General features: G+C 47.7%; 1 protein-coding gene across 1 annotated transcript in view; it reads right to left on the bottom strand.

The window, feature by feature from the left end:
* Window positions 1-569: 569 nt before the first annotated feature.
* DYRK4 (dual specificity tyrosine phosphorylation regulated kinase 4) overlaps window positions 570-18,066 on the bottom strand; it is a 1,116,119-nt gene continuing 1,098,622 nt past the window's right edge. The window contains exon 13 of the mRNA XM_069230054.1: window positions 570-994. Within this exon, the coding sequence (XP_069086155.1) occupies window positions 753-994 (242 nt within the window). The 3' untranslated portion in view covers window positions 570-752. The remainder of the gene's footprint in view (window positions 995-18,066) is intronic.

Below are 18,066 nucleotides of genomic sequence, written 5' to 3'. Positions count from 1 at the left end.
ATTTTTGCTACCATTCACAAAGTGGAAGAGGTTCCGTGGGGACCCCTTCACATTTGCGAATGTGTTAGCACCAGTTTGAAATTGGTGCTAACTGCGATTGTTTTGTGTACGCATTCACGGTCACAAAACAATCATACGTCACACTGCGACTCGCAATTAGTAAGCTAACGCCCCTTCCTAAATGCGACTCGCAAACCTATTTTGCGATTCGGTAAATAGATTACCGAATCTCAAAGTAGGGTTTGTACATACCAAAATGTTTTTTTCTTGTTGCAAAGAATCGGGCCGTTTGCGACAAGAAAAAAGCTACGTACATGTAGCTCCTAGTGCTTTTCTCACCTGAACATTGTAACTCGCCAATTATTGAGTAGTTTTTAACTAAGGGCTTCCTTTAGAAGAACAGTCATTGACATGTTATAATGCAACTATTTTGTATGAACCAAAACAATGTTATCATATTACATTTATTTCACTTATCATGATGATATGCTTGTATGAAAAGTTAATAACAAGATACAAAGAGAAAACAGTGTATTTAATGGGACTTAATATAATGTTCCCGCTGTTACTGTCTGTACATGGTATATTTTGTGTTGCATAAAATCCAGAAAAAGCATTATACACCTACGAAATTGTATTTCCAATATCTGAATCACGTTTACATGAAAAACGAAATGTCCACCTAATATAAAGTTTGTCTTTGAAATACATACACGAGGTAAGGCAGTGAAAGAATCAATTACTGTGGTCAGCTATGGGATTGGTGGTAACATCTTTGCAGTACTCAAAAGATTTGTATTACTGTTGGGATCAGGCTGGTTCACTTTATCAAGAATGTTCGTGAGGCTAATATTTGCTTTTATTTGATTATTCCATTTGTTCGTGAGCTGTAAATTGATTTCACTCTGGGCATCAGCTGCATAGTCACTGGTAAAACTTGAACATCCTCTTGCAATATTCCTTGTATGATTTTCAGCGATATCTACGTAGGTTTCTTCAGGAGAAAAAAATAATACAATGAATCAGAAGCATTGTTAAAAACTGTGTTTTGAACATTGTTAACAAGCTGGGGTACAAAACTTTAGAATGACCATTTCAAATCAGAGTCTTGGTGATATCGCATCACGCAGTTGTATGCAGGTTATTTCAAAAGTTATTTATATATTTTGTGATGTTTACGAACCTAGTAAATTACTACCGTCAGATAGAAATACTTCAACAGTGTGATCTTAAACTATACACTGTTCAATTGTAGGTTAGACAGTTTTATCTTGATTTTTTTTAATTTTAACTTTTAGTGAATGGTTTGTGTATGCATTATTGATGCAACAAAATTATGCAAAATCAGCTGAATTGTGCAATTAAACAGCAACATGGATTATCTTTTTAAAGAGGAGCATCAGATCTCCAGCATTATTAGAGACCTGTGTTTCACACTAACACTCAGAGAGGTGTAGCAGATATGAGAAATGATCGTGTGACTTTTTTGTAGGCTCCTCAACTAGGGAACCTGAGTTTATACTACCTGGTGCTGCCATCGTCCAAACTGCTTGAGCATGTGCAAATCATTCTATCCCCTTCTGTCATAAAATAACTACATACATGCTTACATTTTATGTGAATTAGATCATGCTTAATTTAATATTAAGCTGTCATAAAAAATTGGAGTACACACTCACCATTGAGATCAATGATGACACCACTGCATATAATGCAAATCTTTTCGTATGTGTTATTCCCTGACAGTGTATTTCACCCACAGCTAAGCACTGTTGCCTAGCGCCAATGTGGACATAGCCCACTGCACAAGGAATTTAGCTGTGTGCAGCTGGGATTGTAGGCACGGCTTCAAGCAGGCCTTATACACAGATACCATAGGCAACCAGTCCTATTCTCACAGTCAAAAATAGGCTCTTACATCTGGATCTGTCTCCTGTAGCTCAGCTGCAGGACAGGTAATTGTCTTGATAGTTCATAGTGATGTCATTGATGATGCAAATGGTAAGAAGGCATGTAATGTCATCAGTGATGTAATCAATTATGTTGTTTGTGATGCCATCTGTACCATTACATGCAAGGTCATGAGCACAGCATTGAAGAATGAGTTACTGGTTGCACAGCTAAACACAGCTGATCAAACTCAATGGGTTTTCTTTTCTTCACCATGGCATCACTTAAACTGTCTTTTTTCTTGGAGATGTTTTGTTAACATACAAAAATGTCTTATGAGCAAAAGAAACCCTAGCCGAATCATTCACAAAGCTTTTCAGTGTTTTCTTTTTATCAAACCCCTTTGTATTTATAGTTTATTATTCCTAGCCCTCTGTTTGGCCTTTGGCAGGGCCCAGAGAGAGTTGACCGCTGTACTAAAGAACAAGTTACTTCCATCGGTAATGCATTATCTGGTCGAGACTCTATCTAGCTGCAGATTCCTTACCGTATAATTCCCTAGCGTCATCTTGGAATTTAGAACTTTTGCAGATCAATACCCTTGAGCGTGCCGTCGGGTGGCATCGTTCAGATCCGCGTAGTGTCGTTAGGCATCGTTGGAGCTGTTTGTGACATCACGGTTGCCTATAAAGGCACTACCTAGGCACATGTACGTCACTTCCTTTTACACAAACTTCCACGCCAGAAGCGCAGAGCCATGGAAAGAACCAACAGTTTGTCTGTGCAAAAACTAAGGCCCTGAAAGGGACAATCCCTGACCCTATTAGATGTGGGGAGGCATGGGTGGGTGTAAGGAATCTGCAGCTAGAAGGAGTCTCTACCGGATAATGCATTACCAAAGGTAAGTAGCTTGTTCATGTGCTAGAGACTTCTAGCTGCAGATTCCTTACCTTAGAATATATACCAAAGCAATAACCTCCTGGCCATAGGTTGCGGACAGATCTTCTTTACACTAAAAAGACCTGCAGGACCAAATGGGCAAAGTGTCTGTCTCTATGGACCTGATTGTCCAGGCAGTAATGTCTTGCAAATGTGTGCAATGATGCCCTCGTTTTTGCCTGATAGATATCTAGGACTGGAACACCTCATGCTAGCGCAGGGGTAGCAGCCTTGCACCTGTTGGCATGAGCCCTCAAGCCCTCAGGAGGCTGCTTCTTGGCCAGTGTGTAGGAGATCTTAATACAGAGAACAACCCAGTGTGAAATGGTTTGTTTCTGCATTGCCTAACCCTTCTTTGCTCCAACGTACCCCACAAAGAGTTGGTCATCTACCTGGAACTCTTTTGTGCGGTCAAGGTAGAACAACAATGCTCATTTTGGGTCCAGTCGGTGGAGTCGCTCCTCTTCCTTAAAGGGATGTGGTGGAGCAACGGAGGTAGGCAAGGTGATGTTCTGACCCAGGTGAAATGGTGCCACCACCTTGGGAAGGAAAGAGGCACACGTTCTGAATACCACCTTGTCTGGGAACATGGTGAGATACGTCAGCTTAGATGAGAGAGCCTGCATCTCACTCACCCTCCTGGCAGATATTACTGCCACGAAGAAAGCTGTCTTGATAGACAGCAGCCAGAGGGGACAGTTGTGCAGTGGCTCAAAGGGAGCACACATGAGAAAAGTGAGGACCAGATTTAAGTCCCAGTGAGGCATGACAAAGGGTGTAGGAGGATACATATGCACAACCCTTGAAGAAATCTAATTACAATTGGAGACTTGAATGCTGATTGGACAGTTGAAGAAGTGTCGACAGATTTCAAAGATAGCCTTTGAGAGTGCCCAAGGCAAAACCCTGTTGGGCAAGGATAAGATAAAGAGAAGGATGTCAGAGAGAGAAGCAGAAAGAGGATCAATAGATCTTTCTGTTAAAAAATACACAAAGTGTTTCCAATGGTAGGCATATACCGTCTTAGTGGAGGAGAATAACTTTACAGACTTCGGGGGAAGGTTGAAGGCTGTCAACTGTCACCACTCAATCTCCATGCATTAAGGCACAGAGTTGACAGGTTCCCGTGGAGAACCTTCTCCTACTGCTGCGACAGAAGATCTTCCCAAAGAGAAAGACTGATCGGAGGATTGATGCTCATTTTCAGAAGCTCGGGATACCATACTGTCCATGCCCAGTCCGGAGCCACCAGGATTACTTGGGTCCAGTCGTTCTTGATCTTCTTGAGAACTCTAGGCAGAAGTGGTTTGGGCAGAAAGCTGTACAGGAGTCCAAAAAGTAGCGGGAATAACAACCACTGCCTTCTTCTGACATCGGGACCCTTTCTGTGACTTCCTTGGCCAAGAGAGCCGTAACTTCCTCGCAGAGCAAGACTACATCCCTCCTTACAACTTTGGCTGTCTTTTGCCAAGACTGCTGCGGTGGCAGCTACCAAAAGACCGCGATGTTGGTGGCATTCCGACCTCCGTATTAAGAGTCACACACTGAAGACTTCCAAAAAACAGCCACAAATCTGATACCGCCAGGACTCAGGAGGCGATTCCACCACCTGCACTGTCATGCTGACAACTTTCCACCCACCATATTACAACCCACAAATTAGCACAGCGGTCCTTCCGTGGCGGAATATCACTGGTGGTCCAAACCTCCGTGCTCAGAACACACTCCTGTCAGAACATAATACCAACATTGGATAGGTAAAATACCCCACACCTGACACACATATATACACCAGACACACATACTCCCTGCACAACATAACAACTCCTCACACAACCCACAATCCTTTGTGACAAAAAACAACATATAGAGAGACGGGAGCAGGCACAATCACAATAGTTGCACCTGTACACTAGAGGCACATGAACACTGCACACTCAGCACACACCACACAACTGCACGAACAACACCATACAAACATCACAACTACACACAAACACCCTCACCCCACCTAGCACCCTACACTGCACCCTGCACACACAAGACCCAAAGACCCACCCACAACACAACCACTATGTCCTGTCAAAAGCACCCACGCTTCACTGAGCTGAGGGACATGGTCGATGAAATCATCAGGGTAGAGCCACAACTCTTGGGAGCACAGGTACAGCAAACAACCTGTGGTCTGGGGAACCCTGGGGGTCCGCAAAGCCTCTTCAGGTGGTCCGCGAATGCTTAGAAAATTAAATATTATTAATAGATTAGGTCCCCAGCTTTCACTAATGACTCAGTATGGGTCCCCGGTTTCCAATAATGATTTAGTGGGGGTCCCTGAGTTCCAGTAATGATAAAGTGGGAGTCCACAGAAGTCAAAAGGTTGGGAACCACTGCACTAGCCCATCTACATCAAAACCTGCAATGTGCACTTCACATCACACCTCTTGTATGTATGACTATTGCACTAGCTACAACAACTGGATGCTTTGACTGAGGATCAGTACATGGCAATGACAGCAATGCAATGGCACTACACAATACCAAACATACCCAAACACAGCTTCAGCACTGTCACCAATCCTAAGGGCCACTGATCCTTGCCCACTACCCTGAAATGGACTAATCATGCCCTTGAAAGTAAGAAAGTATACACCTTGCACAACAGGCACAGACAGGACAAACAACCTTGCATACACACATACCCATGTGGACACCTTGCTGCAATGTACAGCCATTCCCACTGACATTTACCAAGTCACAATGGCCACCAGCTAATAGGTTACACCTGTCATGTGAACCATAACACAGGAACAGAACCCACCCACTCAGCCAAAGTTACCAAGCCTGATTCGCAAAACCCCCCATGGAGCATGGTACACATGTCTGAATCCCCTATCCACAAACTGTGTTCGCAGTGCTGCACCTGTCTTTGCCGTTGATGAGAATCAAGTCAAGACACTGTATGATTCAGACAAACAGACAATCATTCACACCTCCACCATTTAACTCTCTCTCACTCCACCCACAGGTACCCCTACCACTGCCACCACACAGGCATTACCAGAGACAGCCAGCCCTCCTCAGGATGAAGGCCCCAGTGAGGAATACACCACTGGATGTCTGGACAGTGACGACCTACCTGGCCCATCTGGAACCCCTGGTCAGACTGCCACTCCCTGCCTCACCTTGCCCACTTCAACCCCCCCACCCTGTGGCACCAACATCTCAGCCAACCCTTCGTGCCCAAACCTGTGCCCTAAGGACTTTTCAATCACTCCACAGTGTGAGCCCCACAGTACAGGGACCTGAGCCGACCCCTCACACCAAAGACAATAGAGGCCCTGGTGGAACTGGAAGTGGGCACACTATGCTAGGGGCATGGGCAAATGGGGGCAGGGGCCTTGGGAGGCCTGTAGGCCAGAGGACGGGGCAGCCAAGGGGGGCATCTGGCCAGGAAGCCGTCTCCCAAGTCTTGGGAGCATATCAACTATCCCAGGACAGGGTGGGCCAGATCATATCCATGTTGGAGAAAAACCGGAGGCTGCTAGGGAATACCTCCAGGAAGTCATGAAGCAGTGGCAAGCTCACAATGCCACCATGGCCTCCATTGCAGGGATGCTCAGGGACATCAACACCACCATGCGTGCTTCCTCCACCCACCAGCAGGCCCCTTCCACTAGCCACATTAAATCTGAGACATCCACATCAGCAGCTGCTAGTGGAATGGAGGCCCTGCCAGGGGAGCCACAGACCTCAGGCACCCCTCCCACTGTAGCTGATGAACCCCCGCAATCGTGGACATCCATCTGGACATCCGGCTCGGGCAGAACCCAAGACCAAACCCACTGCCAGGAAGTGACCCTCTCCTGATTACACTCCCTTGTGTGCCACTGAAATACCCTGTTGACTGTTCATTAACATTTCTCTATTTTACAATGGCCCATGGAAACTGGACCTGTGCTACCTACAGTGCCGGCACCTACTCCAAGGATTCCATCTACCATGACCCCACTTATCACCTGTTTGATACTGTATGCACAATAGGCACTATAAATCACAGCTAGTACATATGTGTCTTTATTTGTACAAACACAATTGTTTGTTAACCTAATTGTTATGGGGGTATGGCCCCCAATCCAACAGGCAGTGTAATGAACTGCAGAGGGAGGCATCCTCTGTAGCAGACACAGTAGAACAGATATGTGCCAGGGTAGATGTAAGGGAGTCACTTGTACAATCACACACCAGAGTCTATCCACTGATCCAAACTGCAAAAAGACTATGACAGAGACTACCATCAGGCAAGTAGGCATGGTGCCACTCAAAGCACATGTGCGTCCATAGTTGTGGTGCCCAGTGTATTAGGCAACTAAACAGGGCACAACAGATAGCACTTCTACATCACCAGTCTCAGGAAATACATCACAAAACACTGTAGCTGGCACCTGTAATGTGCAAAGCTCTACTCTGTAACAGTAACCAAAGGCTATTGAACATGAATGCCTCACGCAATAGGTAGGAGTGAAAAAGATGAACAGTACACAGTCACTCGCCGGAATGACATGAGAACAGGGGAAGGTTGGACTCACTGCACAATACAGGCCTGTCCATAGGAGATGTGATTCTTGCAACCTAGTACACATGCTAGAGAAGAGACATTTTCCTACTGCACCTTACATGCAGTCACCTGCCACAACACACACATAGGAATAGAAACACATTACACCATCACTGATAATCCAAATCAGGAGGACCATTGATACCAAACTATGTTGAAATATTGCATGTGCAAATACACAGACAACATACCTGTATGTTACTGGAAGAACTGATTGATGAGCTCAGCCCTTGAGTCAGCTGCACCGTCCTCATCTGCCTCCTCACTTTCCATATCTGCATCACCAGCCACTGGTCGAGCTGCCACCACATCATCAGCTAGTAAGTGTATCTGAAGTCTCAGGACTAGATTGTCTGGCATGCAGCAGGCTACTATGAGCTGGCATACCTTTTGGGGAGTACAGAGGAGGGCACCTCCAGGGACATGCAGGCACATGAATCTGGCCTTCAGGAGGCCAAATGTCATTTCAGTTACACACCTCGTCCTGCCCTGGGCCTCATTGAAACAGTGTTCCCCTTCAGTGGCAGGGCACCTCACTGGTGTCAACAGCCAGGGAAGATTAGGATAGCCAGAGTCACCTGTGTGCGCATAGCTGGGACTTGTTACAAGACAGGTACAGCCACAGGGAACATTGTGATGACAGGTGCCATAACAGGGACACACATCCAAATGCAAACATACCAATGAGCCAAGCCCTCTCTCTGTGTAGACGTGCCATCATGTGTGGGACATTGCTGCTCCTCAGCACGTAGGGGTCATGCACAGATCCAGGAAACTTGGCTGTCACTTGGGAGATGTACTGTTCTCCATTGATGGAGTGGTAGTTTTTTCTGTTCCTATACACCTGTTCATTGGCACTGGGAGGGAGCAAGGCTATATGGGTGCCATCTATGGCCCCTATCACATGAGGGATGTGTCCCACATCATAGAAGTCTGCCTTCACATGGGCCAAATCCACTTGTTTGGGGAATCAGATGTAGCTGTCCAGGTGTATCAAGAAAGCACACAGTACATCCTTCAACACAAGACTGAAAATGGGCTGGGACATCCCTGCTGCCAAGTCCACTGTAATCTGAAAGAAGCCTGTGGCAAGAACGTGTAGCACTGACAGAACTTGAACTGTGGGAGGGATGGCATAGAGATTATGTATGGCAGGCAATAAATATGGCTCCAACTGGGTACATAGATACATGATGGTCTGATGATTCAGATGATAGGTCTGAATTATATGCCTCTCCTCCAGGGTTGCAAGGTCCACTAGCGGACGGTACACTGGTGCATGTCTCAACATCCTCCTGACAGGGTATGTAGGATAGAGAGGGGAAAATGTACAATGTGATATGCACTCAACACATGTTAGCAGAACATATCATAATCGGACACACCTAACATTGTTGACATGCTGTACACTGCTGACTCATACAATTTTGGGCATGCTGAAGTGGCATGCACTCCTTGCTGCCCCTCGCTGCCCCTGATCAACAGTTTCTGACATACATCACATGTGTCATGTTCCCTACGTGATATACTGAACTGTCCTGCACTTAGGATGTATTTAGTAATGCCATATACCTATTTGGTTACACCGCCAATCAGCTGACGAGTATATGGACATGCAGGTTATTTGACAACCAGCCACATAAGGTAACTGTGTCATGCATGTCACATGTATGAGTCAAATCATGATGGCAAAACATAGGCCTACTCCATATTCAACTGAAAAAAGTGTGTGGCACATTAATGCATGATATGTGCATAAAATGGCAGCCGTCTGTCCTGCATCACTGGACAGATGGAAGTGACTTAAGTTTGCCGGCGTATGTTGTCATGGCGGTGACGCAACCGCAGTGCAACTTCTCATTGGTTAACATTGCTGCCTACAGGGGACTGAGGCCAATGGCGAAAACTGCCGGCAGTTACAGTCCTGTAGGCGGTGGCCGTCACTGCCATTTTCTGCAGCCTTGCTCACTTGACTTCTGACACTCTAGCAAGCAAGACCTCCACGAGCTGAGCTGCTGTGTACTGTCTCTGGGAGCCATTGTGCCATATCCTGCAGGTGATAGGGCCCCCGCATTTACCCAAGAAAAGCTTGAGAAGCTGGTGGAAGGGGCCCTACCTCTGTATGGACAGCTGTATGTTGCACCAGAGGAGCAGGTGAGCCCAATGCCATAGTTATGTGTGATAGGTGCATATGTGAGGGTGAATGCCACAAATGTTCCGTTCAGGGAGTAAATGCATTCAGGAGGCATGGAGCATAGGTGTGTGAAGCGTGAGGATTGTTATGTGTGGGCATTTTGTGGGATTTATGTTTATAGTCCACTGCTCTTGGTATGGTGCCAGTCAAATAACTTTCGCCTGCGGTCTGTGTCACCCATGCAGGTAAACACCCATCCGAAGAAGGGGATCTGGTGTGCCATCGCCAAGCAAGTGCAGACCCTGGGGGTCCATGCATGTCGGAGCACCCATTGTCGCAAGTGGTGGGAGCACCTAAGGGGCTGGGCCCGGAAGACAACGGAGGCCCAGCTGGGGATGTCCTCCCACTGAGGGAGGGGTGCCCTTAGGACCCTGACCCCCTAATGGCCCGCATTTTGGTAGTGGCCTACCCTGAGGTGGATGGGCGTTTGAGGGAAGACACAGCAGCCACAAGGGGGTGAGTACTGACTGTATCTTTGGACCTGCCTGGTCTTTAATGGGATTGGGTGCCTCATTTCTGGCAGAGTGGTATTGTAGTTAATGCTGCATGTGTATCAACATTTGGAAGTGGTAAACAGGCACCCTGGAAGAGTATATTTTGTAGATGTGTCTCCATGCTTTACAGTCAGTGGATATACATCTCCCTGTTCCATACCTCTCCAAGTCTGTAATGTGGAGGTGCACTAGACACATGTGTGATTCCATCCTGGCCATCCAATGGATATGAATGTCTGTATCACCCTAAGCCTTGTGTGTGATCAGCTCCTGCCATCTATATTTGTGGCTCTGAGGTGTCAGTCCACTGCTATCTGTGTAGCCTACCTATATCTGTGATTGTGTGACTCTTCTTTATCACTGTGACTAAAGAAATCATGTACTGTTTCTGGTGTTGACAGATTGTGGGCCTGGCATTACAGTTCCACCACAGAACTGGCCTTCATGGGTCAGGTGTATTGGCCTGATGGCTGATTGGGCATATACAGGTGATCTGCTGACTTTAGGGTATGTGTAGGTAGGCAACGTGGTATACTGAAACATGTAGGGTTGATGAGGTCTGACTGCAAAGAAAATACATTCCTAGGAGCAATACTTGTGGGGATGTGGCCTTCCAAACTATGGTTTGGTACTGGAGGTGGTTAAGTGCCCTGGGAGATCCCTTATGTGTCACCATGGTGTGGATATGGCATGTATGACAAAGCCCTAGCTATTCCTATGCTGCATTGCTGACTGACTGCCTACATCATGTCGACATGGATAGATGGGGGCACTTCTGATGTCCTGTGACTCTTACTGTTTGCCTTGACTATTAGGTATTGGCAGATTAGGAGTGGTTTGGGTATTGCATGAAACATGCTGTGTTGAGGTGAAGGAAAATCTGTATTCTGTCTCCTTAGGCTGCTTATGTGGTAGTGGGATGTGTATTAGGTGTATTTGCAGTGGTGTTTGTCCATGTGTGCATGCCTAATGCATGCAAATATTTACCCCATGAGATGTGTGTTGTCTGGGCTCAGTGACAGGTTTCGCCATTTGTAGAATGGTGTATTTGAGGGTGGAGTTGTCATGGTGCCTATTCCAACTGGTGTACCTGCATGTATTATGGCGTGGAATGTGGACCACGATGTGTGTTCCAGAGGTACATCTGTTGTGACACTGCGCTCAGTGGATGTGGTAGGATGTTTAAAATGTGGTACATGGTCCATTTTATATGCACTTAGCAGTATGCTGAGTAGTGATATATGTGTGTTTCAGCAGCTCTGGCTCTGTGATAGGGTCTGACTACTCACATGGCTATACGAACATTCACATAGTACACAATTGATTTGAAGTGTTTGGGTGTCTGAGTGGTATTGGCTAAACAGAGTTGTCCTCCGTAATGGCATCAATATATTGAGTAATGTCTGAGGACAGGTAGGTGGTGTGTGGTCTGTGGTCTGTGAGTGGAGCTTGTCTTCACTGTAATGGACATTTTACAGAGGACATGAACTGTAGAGGTCTGCAGTTGTGTCAGCAGCACATCCAATGGGTGATAGGGGTATGGAGAGGTACGATGTGTATTCAGGCATAGTATTGATAGTGCATCCAGGGCAAGCTGTGCGAGCTTCAAAGGGCATTGGTTGGCATCTTGGCGATGAGTCAAGTAGTGCTGTCCTACGTAGGTATTGCTGTGTGAGGGTTGACAGATAAGTGTGGGTAGTAGTGACATGTCATAACATGATGTAGGTAATGTGTATTGGCAAATGTGATTGCCTAGCCCTGAAATGTACTGTGACAGATATACATGTTTAGCTGTGTGTCAATGGGAGGTATATGTTAACCATTTTGCACCCTACCTCTCTCTCTCTCCCCCTCCCTCTCTCTGTATTGTGTGCATCAGAATCATCTGGTCGAGGAGAGTGGGCACAAGTGAGTGGGGAACCAGCAGCCCATGGGACCCAGGAAGCTGGCACCAGCGACACTGAGGGACCCAGTAGGATGGAGGGTGAGGGGAGTACCACGGGGAAACCAGATCTGCCACCTCTTTATGGAACACTCCCTAGCTGTGGTGAACCCATCTGGGACCACTCCAGCATCAATCTTTATCCGCCACCCCCTTACTACCACTGTCCTCCCTGTAGCTCCCCACCCAGTTGCCTGTGCCCGCTCACCCAGGAGGGTAGGCGTCTCCTTCACCCCAGGCACCTCTACTCCTGCCCCAGTCAGTCCTGCTGTCCGCAGGCTATTGACCTGCTGAGGTCCATTTCAGTGGATCAGTCGACCATTGTGAATACCATCCAGGGACTGGTAGCTCAAGTCCAACAGAGCAATGCGTTCCCGGAGGGCATTCACAGTGCCATGACTGGCCTACAGAGATCTTTTCAGGCTCTGTCCTCCACACTGACGGCAGTCAGTGTTCCTTTGTCTACCGTTCCCCCCCTCCAGCTAAACCCAAACCCAAACCCCTCTCCCCATACCCATCCAAAGCACATGTACACACAGGCATGTATCCACCTCAGCAGACAAGGGTCTGACTACTCACATGGCTATACAAAAATTCACATAGTACACATTGGATTTGAAGTGTTTGGGTGTCTGAGTGGTATTGGCTAAACAGAATTGTCCTCCATAATGGCATCACTATACTGAGTAATGTCTGAGGACAGGTATGTGGTGTGTGGTCTATGAGTGGAGCTTGTCTTCACTGTAATGGACATTTTACAGAGGACATGAACTAATCAGGTGTTATCACTGTAGTGGCCTGCAGATGTGTCAGCAACACATCCAATGGGTGATAGGGGTATGGAGAGGCAAGATGTGTATTCAGGCATAGTATTGATAGTGCATCCAGGGCATGCTGTGCGAGCTTCAAAGGGCATTGGTTGGCATCTTGGGGATGAGTCTAGTAGTGCTGTCCTACGTAGGTATTGTTGTAGGTGTGAGGGTTGGCAGATAGGTGTGGGTAGTAGTGACATGTCATGACATGATGTAGTTAATGTGTATTGGCAAATGTGATTGCCTAGCCCTGAAATGTATTGTGACAGATATACATGTTTAGCTGTGTCAATGGGAGGTATATGTTAACCATTTTGCACCCTACCTCTCTCTCTCTCTCCCTCCCTCTCTATGTATTGTGTGCATCAGAATCATCTGGTGGAGGAGAGTGGGCACAAGTGAGTGGGGAACCAGCAGCCCATGGGACCCAGGAAGCTGGCACCAGCGACACTGAGGGACCCAGTAGGATGGAGGGCGAGGGGAGTGCCACGTGGGAAACCAGATCTGCCACCTCTTTATGGAACACTCCCTAGCTGTGGCGAACCCATCTGGGACCACTCCAGCACCAATCTTTGTCCGCCACCCCCTTACTACCACTGTCCTCCCTGTAGCTCCCCACCCAGTTGCCTGTGCCCGCTCACCCAGGAGGGTAGGCGTCTCTTTCACCCCAGGCACCTCTACCCCTACCCCAGTCAGTTCTGCTGTCCTCAGTGAGGAGGCTATTGACCTGCTGAGGTCCATTTCAGTGGATCAGTCGACCACTGTGAATGCCATCGAGGGACTGGTAGCTCAAGTCCAACAGAGCAATGCATTCCTGGAGGGCAGTCACAGTGCCATGACTGGCCTACAGAGATCTTTTCAGGCTCTGTCCTCCACACTGACGGCAGCCAGTGTTCCTTTGTCTACTGTCCCCCCTCCAGCTAAACCCAAACCCAAACCCCTCTCCCATACCCATCCAAAGCACATGTACACACAGGCATGTATCCACCTCAACAGACAAGGGTTCCACAGACAAACATACGCACCACAAGACCCACCACCAACATGCATATCAGACCCGCAGAGATCAAACTCAGTCACCACATCCGTACCCACCACAACCACTGACACCCCCATAAGCAGCACGTGTACTATACCTGCAGACACCACCCCAACAGCCAGTCACCCATCCACCATGGAATCTCCCAGCACCTCCTCCCCGCCTCCTCCCAAAACACCTCAACGCCCGCACTCACCCACCCAACAGACACCCAGCACCCACAAGCACTCCATGCACGCACCTGCACCCAAGACATCCACCAAGACACATCTCACAACCACTTCCTCTCCCTCCACTTCCAAACCCTTTTGCCATGACTGCCCCCATGTGTCACAGAAACATTTCCTCATGGAGTTTTCCCTGTTCTCTACCCCTCTTCCACCCCGTGAAACCCCCAAGTGCTCTGTGCCCCTCCCCAAGTCCAGCCCTTTCACCTCCAACTCCTCCCATTCCCCCCCCGGTAGTGCCCATGCCCCTGCCAAGTAGTCTGCCCCTCCCAAGCCCAGACCCAAACCCAAGGACCCCCCTCCTAAGACCAGACCTAAGCCCAAGGGCCCTCTTCCCAAGCCCAGACCCCCTCCAACACCACCCCCAATCCCTGAGGTACCTGCCTGCCCTCTTGATACCCCTACCTTATGGAGGTAATTTTGCAGTCAGGAGTCAAGTAGGGGCACAGTATGGTGCTGTTTGTGCCTTGGGCACCTGAGACTTTGGACTAGCCATTGGCCTTCAAATTGTATATAGTTTTAATATTTTTATTGCAGGACATATCTTAATACATCTGGGCCAAACTGCGGTTGGATTCGATGGCAACATGCTTGTCCTGCTGTTGTGTAGCCATTTTAGTTATAGCTTCCTGCACGTTAGTTTAACACACAATAACCAGTTTTACGGTCTTGTTTTATTTTCATCTATCTAACTGTTTTTGCTTAGCCCAGCACTGTGTTCTCAAACATAACATTCTTGATCACTTTGTGCTTCAGTCAAGGCTACAGTTTGGTACATTGCCGGTGAACATGGTAGAATATTAGTCTCCAACGTTCGCAGAAAATACACAGCCTCACGTAGGGACATTTTCTTAGAACATCAGTTGTGTTATCATAAAAACATTTCTTAGTCCCATTACACATTAAGATGGAGATTCCAGCCAGGGAACCACAACTGTATGCTGATTGCTGAATGCTTCGCTGCAGATGCTAACCCAGACAACAGGCCTTTGCCCAGGTATGAGAGTTGATGTCCTCCCAGGGGAACCTGAAAGGCAGAATTAGAGCTTAACATGCTGTGCTCAGATTATGACTTAGATAGGAAATAGTCCATAAATCTTAGTGACAATATGATAGCGTTATTCTTATGCTTCACTCTCCTTGTCACCATTTTAATATTGTCATGTTGTGTCGTCCTGGTTATTGCAGCTCACGCTTTGCTATCTTAAATGCAGTTGTTTTAGTAAACCAGTCATTAAAACTTATACTGCTTCTTATTGTCATTTATATATGAGACCGAAGTGTGAATGAGAGAACCACGACTTCCCTGAGAAGCCTAACATGTCATGCGCTCGGCTGCCCTGCTAGTTAGCCGGAGCAAAACCCGGATTTGGAGCGACCGGTGTCACCCACAGTGGGTTAGACTCAGTCTCCCACACCGTGGACGAGCGTGCTGCTCAAAATCCAGTAGTCTCATTAGAATAATGAGAGCCTACGCGACACTGCTTTTCTTTCAACATGGCTGTTTAGTGTTTGTGGGCTTTGGTTTGTGTGTGTGTGACGTGTGTGTGTGTGTGTTGGGTGTTGTGCCTGGGCTGCATGTGTGTGTGTGTTGCCCTGCCATTTGTTCTACTGCAGTCTTGTAATATGTCTGGCGGAAACATGGTCCCCGCCGGTCCGAAGGTGCCTACCTCCGTCTGTGGCGGCCTGACTGCACTGGTGGTACTGGCGGTAGTTTGGCTGTGTTCTGTTTGGAAGACTGCCATGGTCATTCACTGGCGGTCTTCACTGCCCGGCTGTCGGCGGTACGACCACCCCGCGAACATGGCGGTCCAGGTACCGCCAAACTCGTAATGACCACCTAAATGATCTTCCATCGGCCGTTCCTTTAATGGAGGCATAGAGGGAGGGAAAGACTGGTAGGTGAGGGAATAGCCCTTCTGTATGATCTGCAAGACCCATTTGTTTGATGTTATGGACCACCAGTGAGGGAGATGAAATTGAATCCTCCCTCCAAATGGATGCCTGTGGTCTTGCAGAATCACACTAGGAGGACTTCGGTGCTGTGGAGGAGGGGGGCTGGGTGGTGGATGACTTCTGTCCAGCCCCTCTGGGTACCACTACCTCATCCTCACACAGGATGCTGACCTGACGGAGGACGGTCGCTGGTCTGTGGATGGTATGGTATCCTGCCCCTTCCAAAGCCTTGAAAGGGGCGAAAGGCAGACTGTTGGCGAGGGGTCACCAAGAGGCCCTAGGACCTGGTCATAGCCTGAGAATCCATGAAACACTCCAACGCCGAGTCTGCCTTTTCACCAAATAGGCGGGACCCATCAAAGGGCATGTCCATAAGGTCTGCGTGGACGGCCCCCGAAAAGCCAGATGTACGAAGCCAGGCATAGCGACGAAGGACCACCATAGACGAAATCGCTCTACCCAGCGAGCCAGTCGTGTCCAAACCACACCTAACAGTAAAGTTGGCTGTATCTCTCCCATCTTTGACAGCTTGTAAGAAAGTGCCCTGCATGCCCTCCAGGACCTGAGGCAGCACCTGCGCCACTGTATCCCATAAAGTATGGGAAAAACGGCCCAATAGGCATGAGGTGTTTACTGACCTCAATGCCAGGCTGGAGGAAGAAAACCCCGAACAGGTCACCTCCCAACACCCACGACCCCAAGGAAACTCATTTCACTTCCCACCTGCCAAGCCAGGATCTGGAAGAGGGGGTTTGCATCCCTGCATTTCTGCTTGTGGCACCTGTGGACCCGAGACATTTTGCGTCATTGGCTGGTCAATGCCTGACAACAGCTTTCCCTCCTGGTAAAACCAGGGGAGGTATCGAAGGCTACAGGCTGTGCGTCAGACCGTGGGAGGGGCGAAGGCCCAAGGAGCGAGACACCTGATGGTAAGTGCCGAGGCATTAGGCAGGCTCTGTGTGTGACATTCTTGATCACTCTGTGCTTCTTCCAAGGCTACAACATGGTACATCGCCGGTGAACGTAGTAGAAGTTTAATCTCCAACATTCATAGAAAACACACATCCTTACGTAGGGACATTTTCCCAGAACACCAGCTGTGTTGTTATAAAAACACTTCCTTGTCCCTTACAATTTAGAGGGAGATTCCAGCCAGAGAACCACAACTGTATGCTGATTGCTGAATGCTTCGCTACAGATGTTAACGCAGACCGCAGGCCTTTGCTCAGGTATTGTGATGATGTCTTCCCAGGGGAACCTGAAGAGCAGAATTAGAGCTTAACATGCTGTGCTCTATCGTAGCTTAGGTAGGAGTTAGTCTATTGGCAAAAGCAGCAATATGATAGCGTTATTTTTATGCTTCACTCTTCTCGTCACAATTTTAATACTGTCATGTTGTGTCGTCCTGGTTATTGCAGCTCACGCTTTGCTATCTAAGATGCAGTCATTTTATTAAATTCATTACTAAAACATATACTGCTTCTGGTTGTCATTTATATATGAGACTAAATGTAACTGAAAGAAACGGATGAGACCTGAGTGACCGCGGCTTCCCTGAGAAACCAATTATGTCATGTGCTCGGCTGCCCAATCATCCCTATCCTTGGGTAGAGATGAGGCACTGCCAGTTAGCTGGGGCAATACGCGGATTGGAGCGACAGGTGTCACCCGCAGTGGGTTAGACAGTCTCCCACACCGCGGGCGATTCGGCAGCGCAAAATCCAGTAGTCTCATTAAAATAATGAGAGCCTACGCGACATGGCTGCCAGTATTATGCTGGTGTGGCTTGCTAACTTAGAGTGGCTTGCCAGTTGTACCAGCTACTCCTCGTTCCATCTGCCTTAATGCTTCACTGATATCTACAGAAGCTTTCACCCAATCTGGATTCTTTATGTCCTCACAGGATTTGCTTCTCATATGGTGAGCCCTTTCATGATGTATTGGAAAGAAAGGCAATT

This window comes from Pleurodeles waltl, chromosome 4_1 (genome assembly GCF_031143425.1).
Source record: "Pleurodeles waltl isolate 20211129_DDA chromosome 4_1, aPleWal1.hap1.20221129, whole genome shotgun sequence".
NCBI lineage: Eukaryota > Metazoa > Chordata > Amphibia > Caudata > Salamandridae > Pleurodeles > Pleurodeles waltl.
Note: the sequence above shows the minus strand (reverse complement) of the source record. Positions and strands in the feature narration are given on the sequence as shown.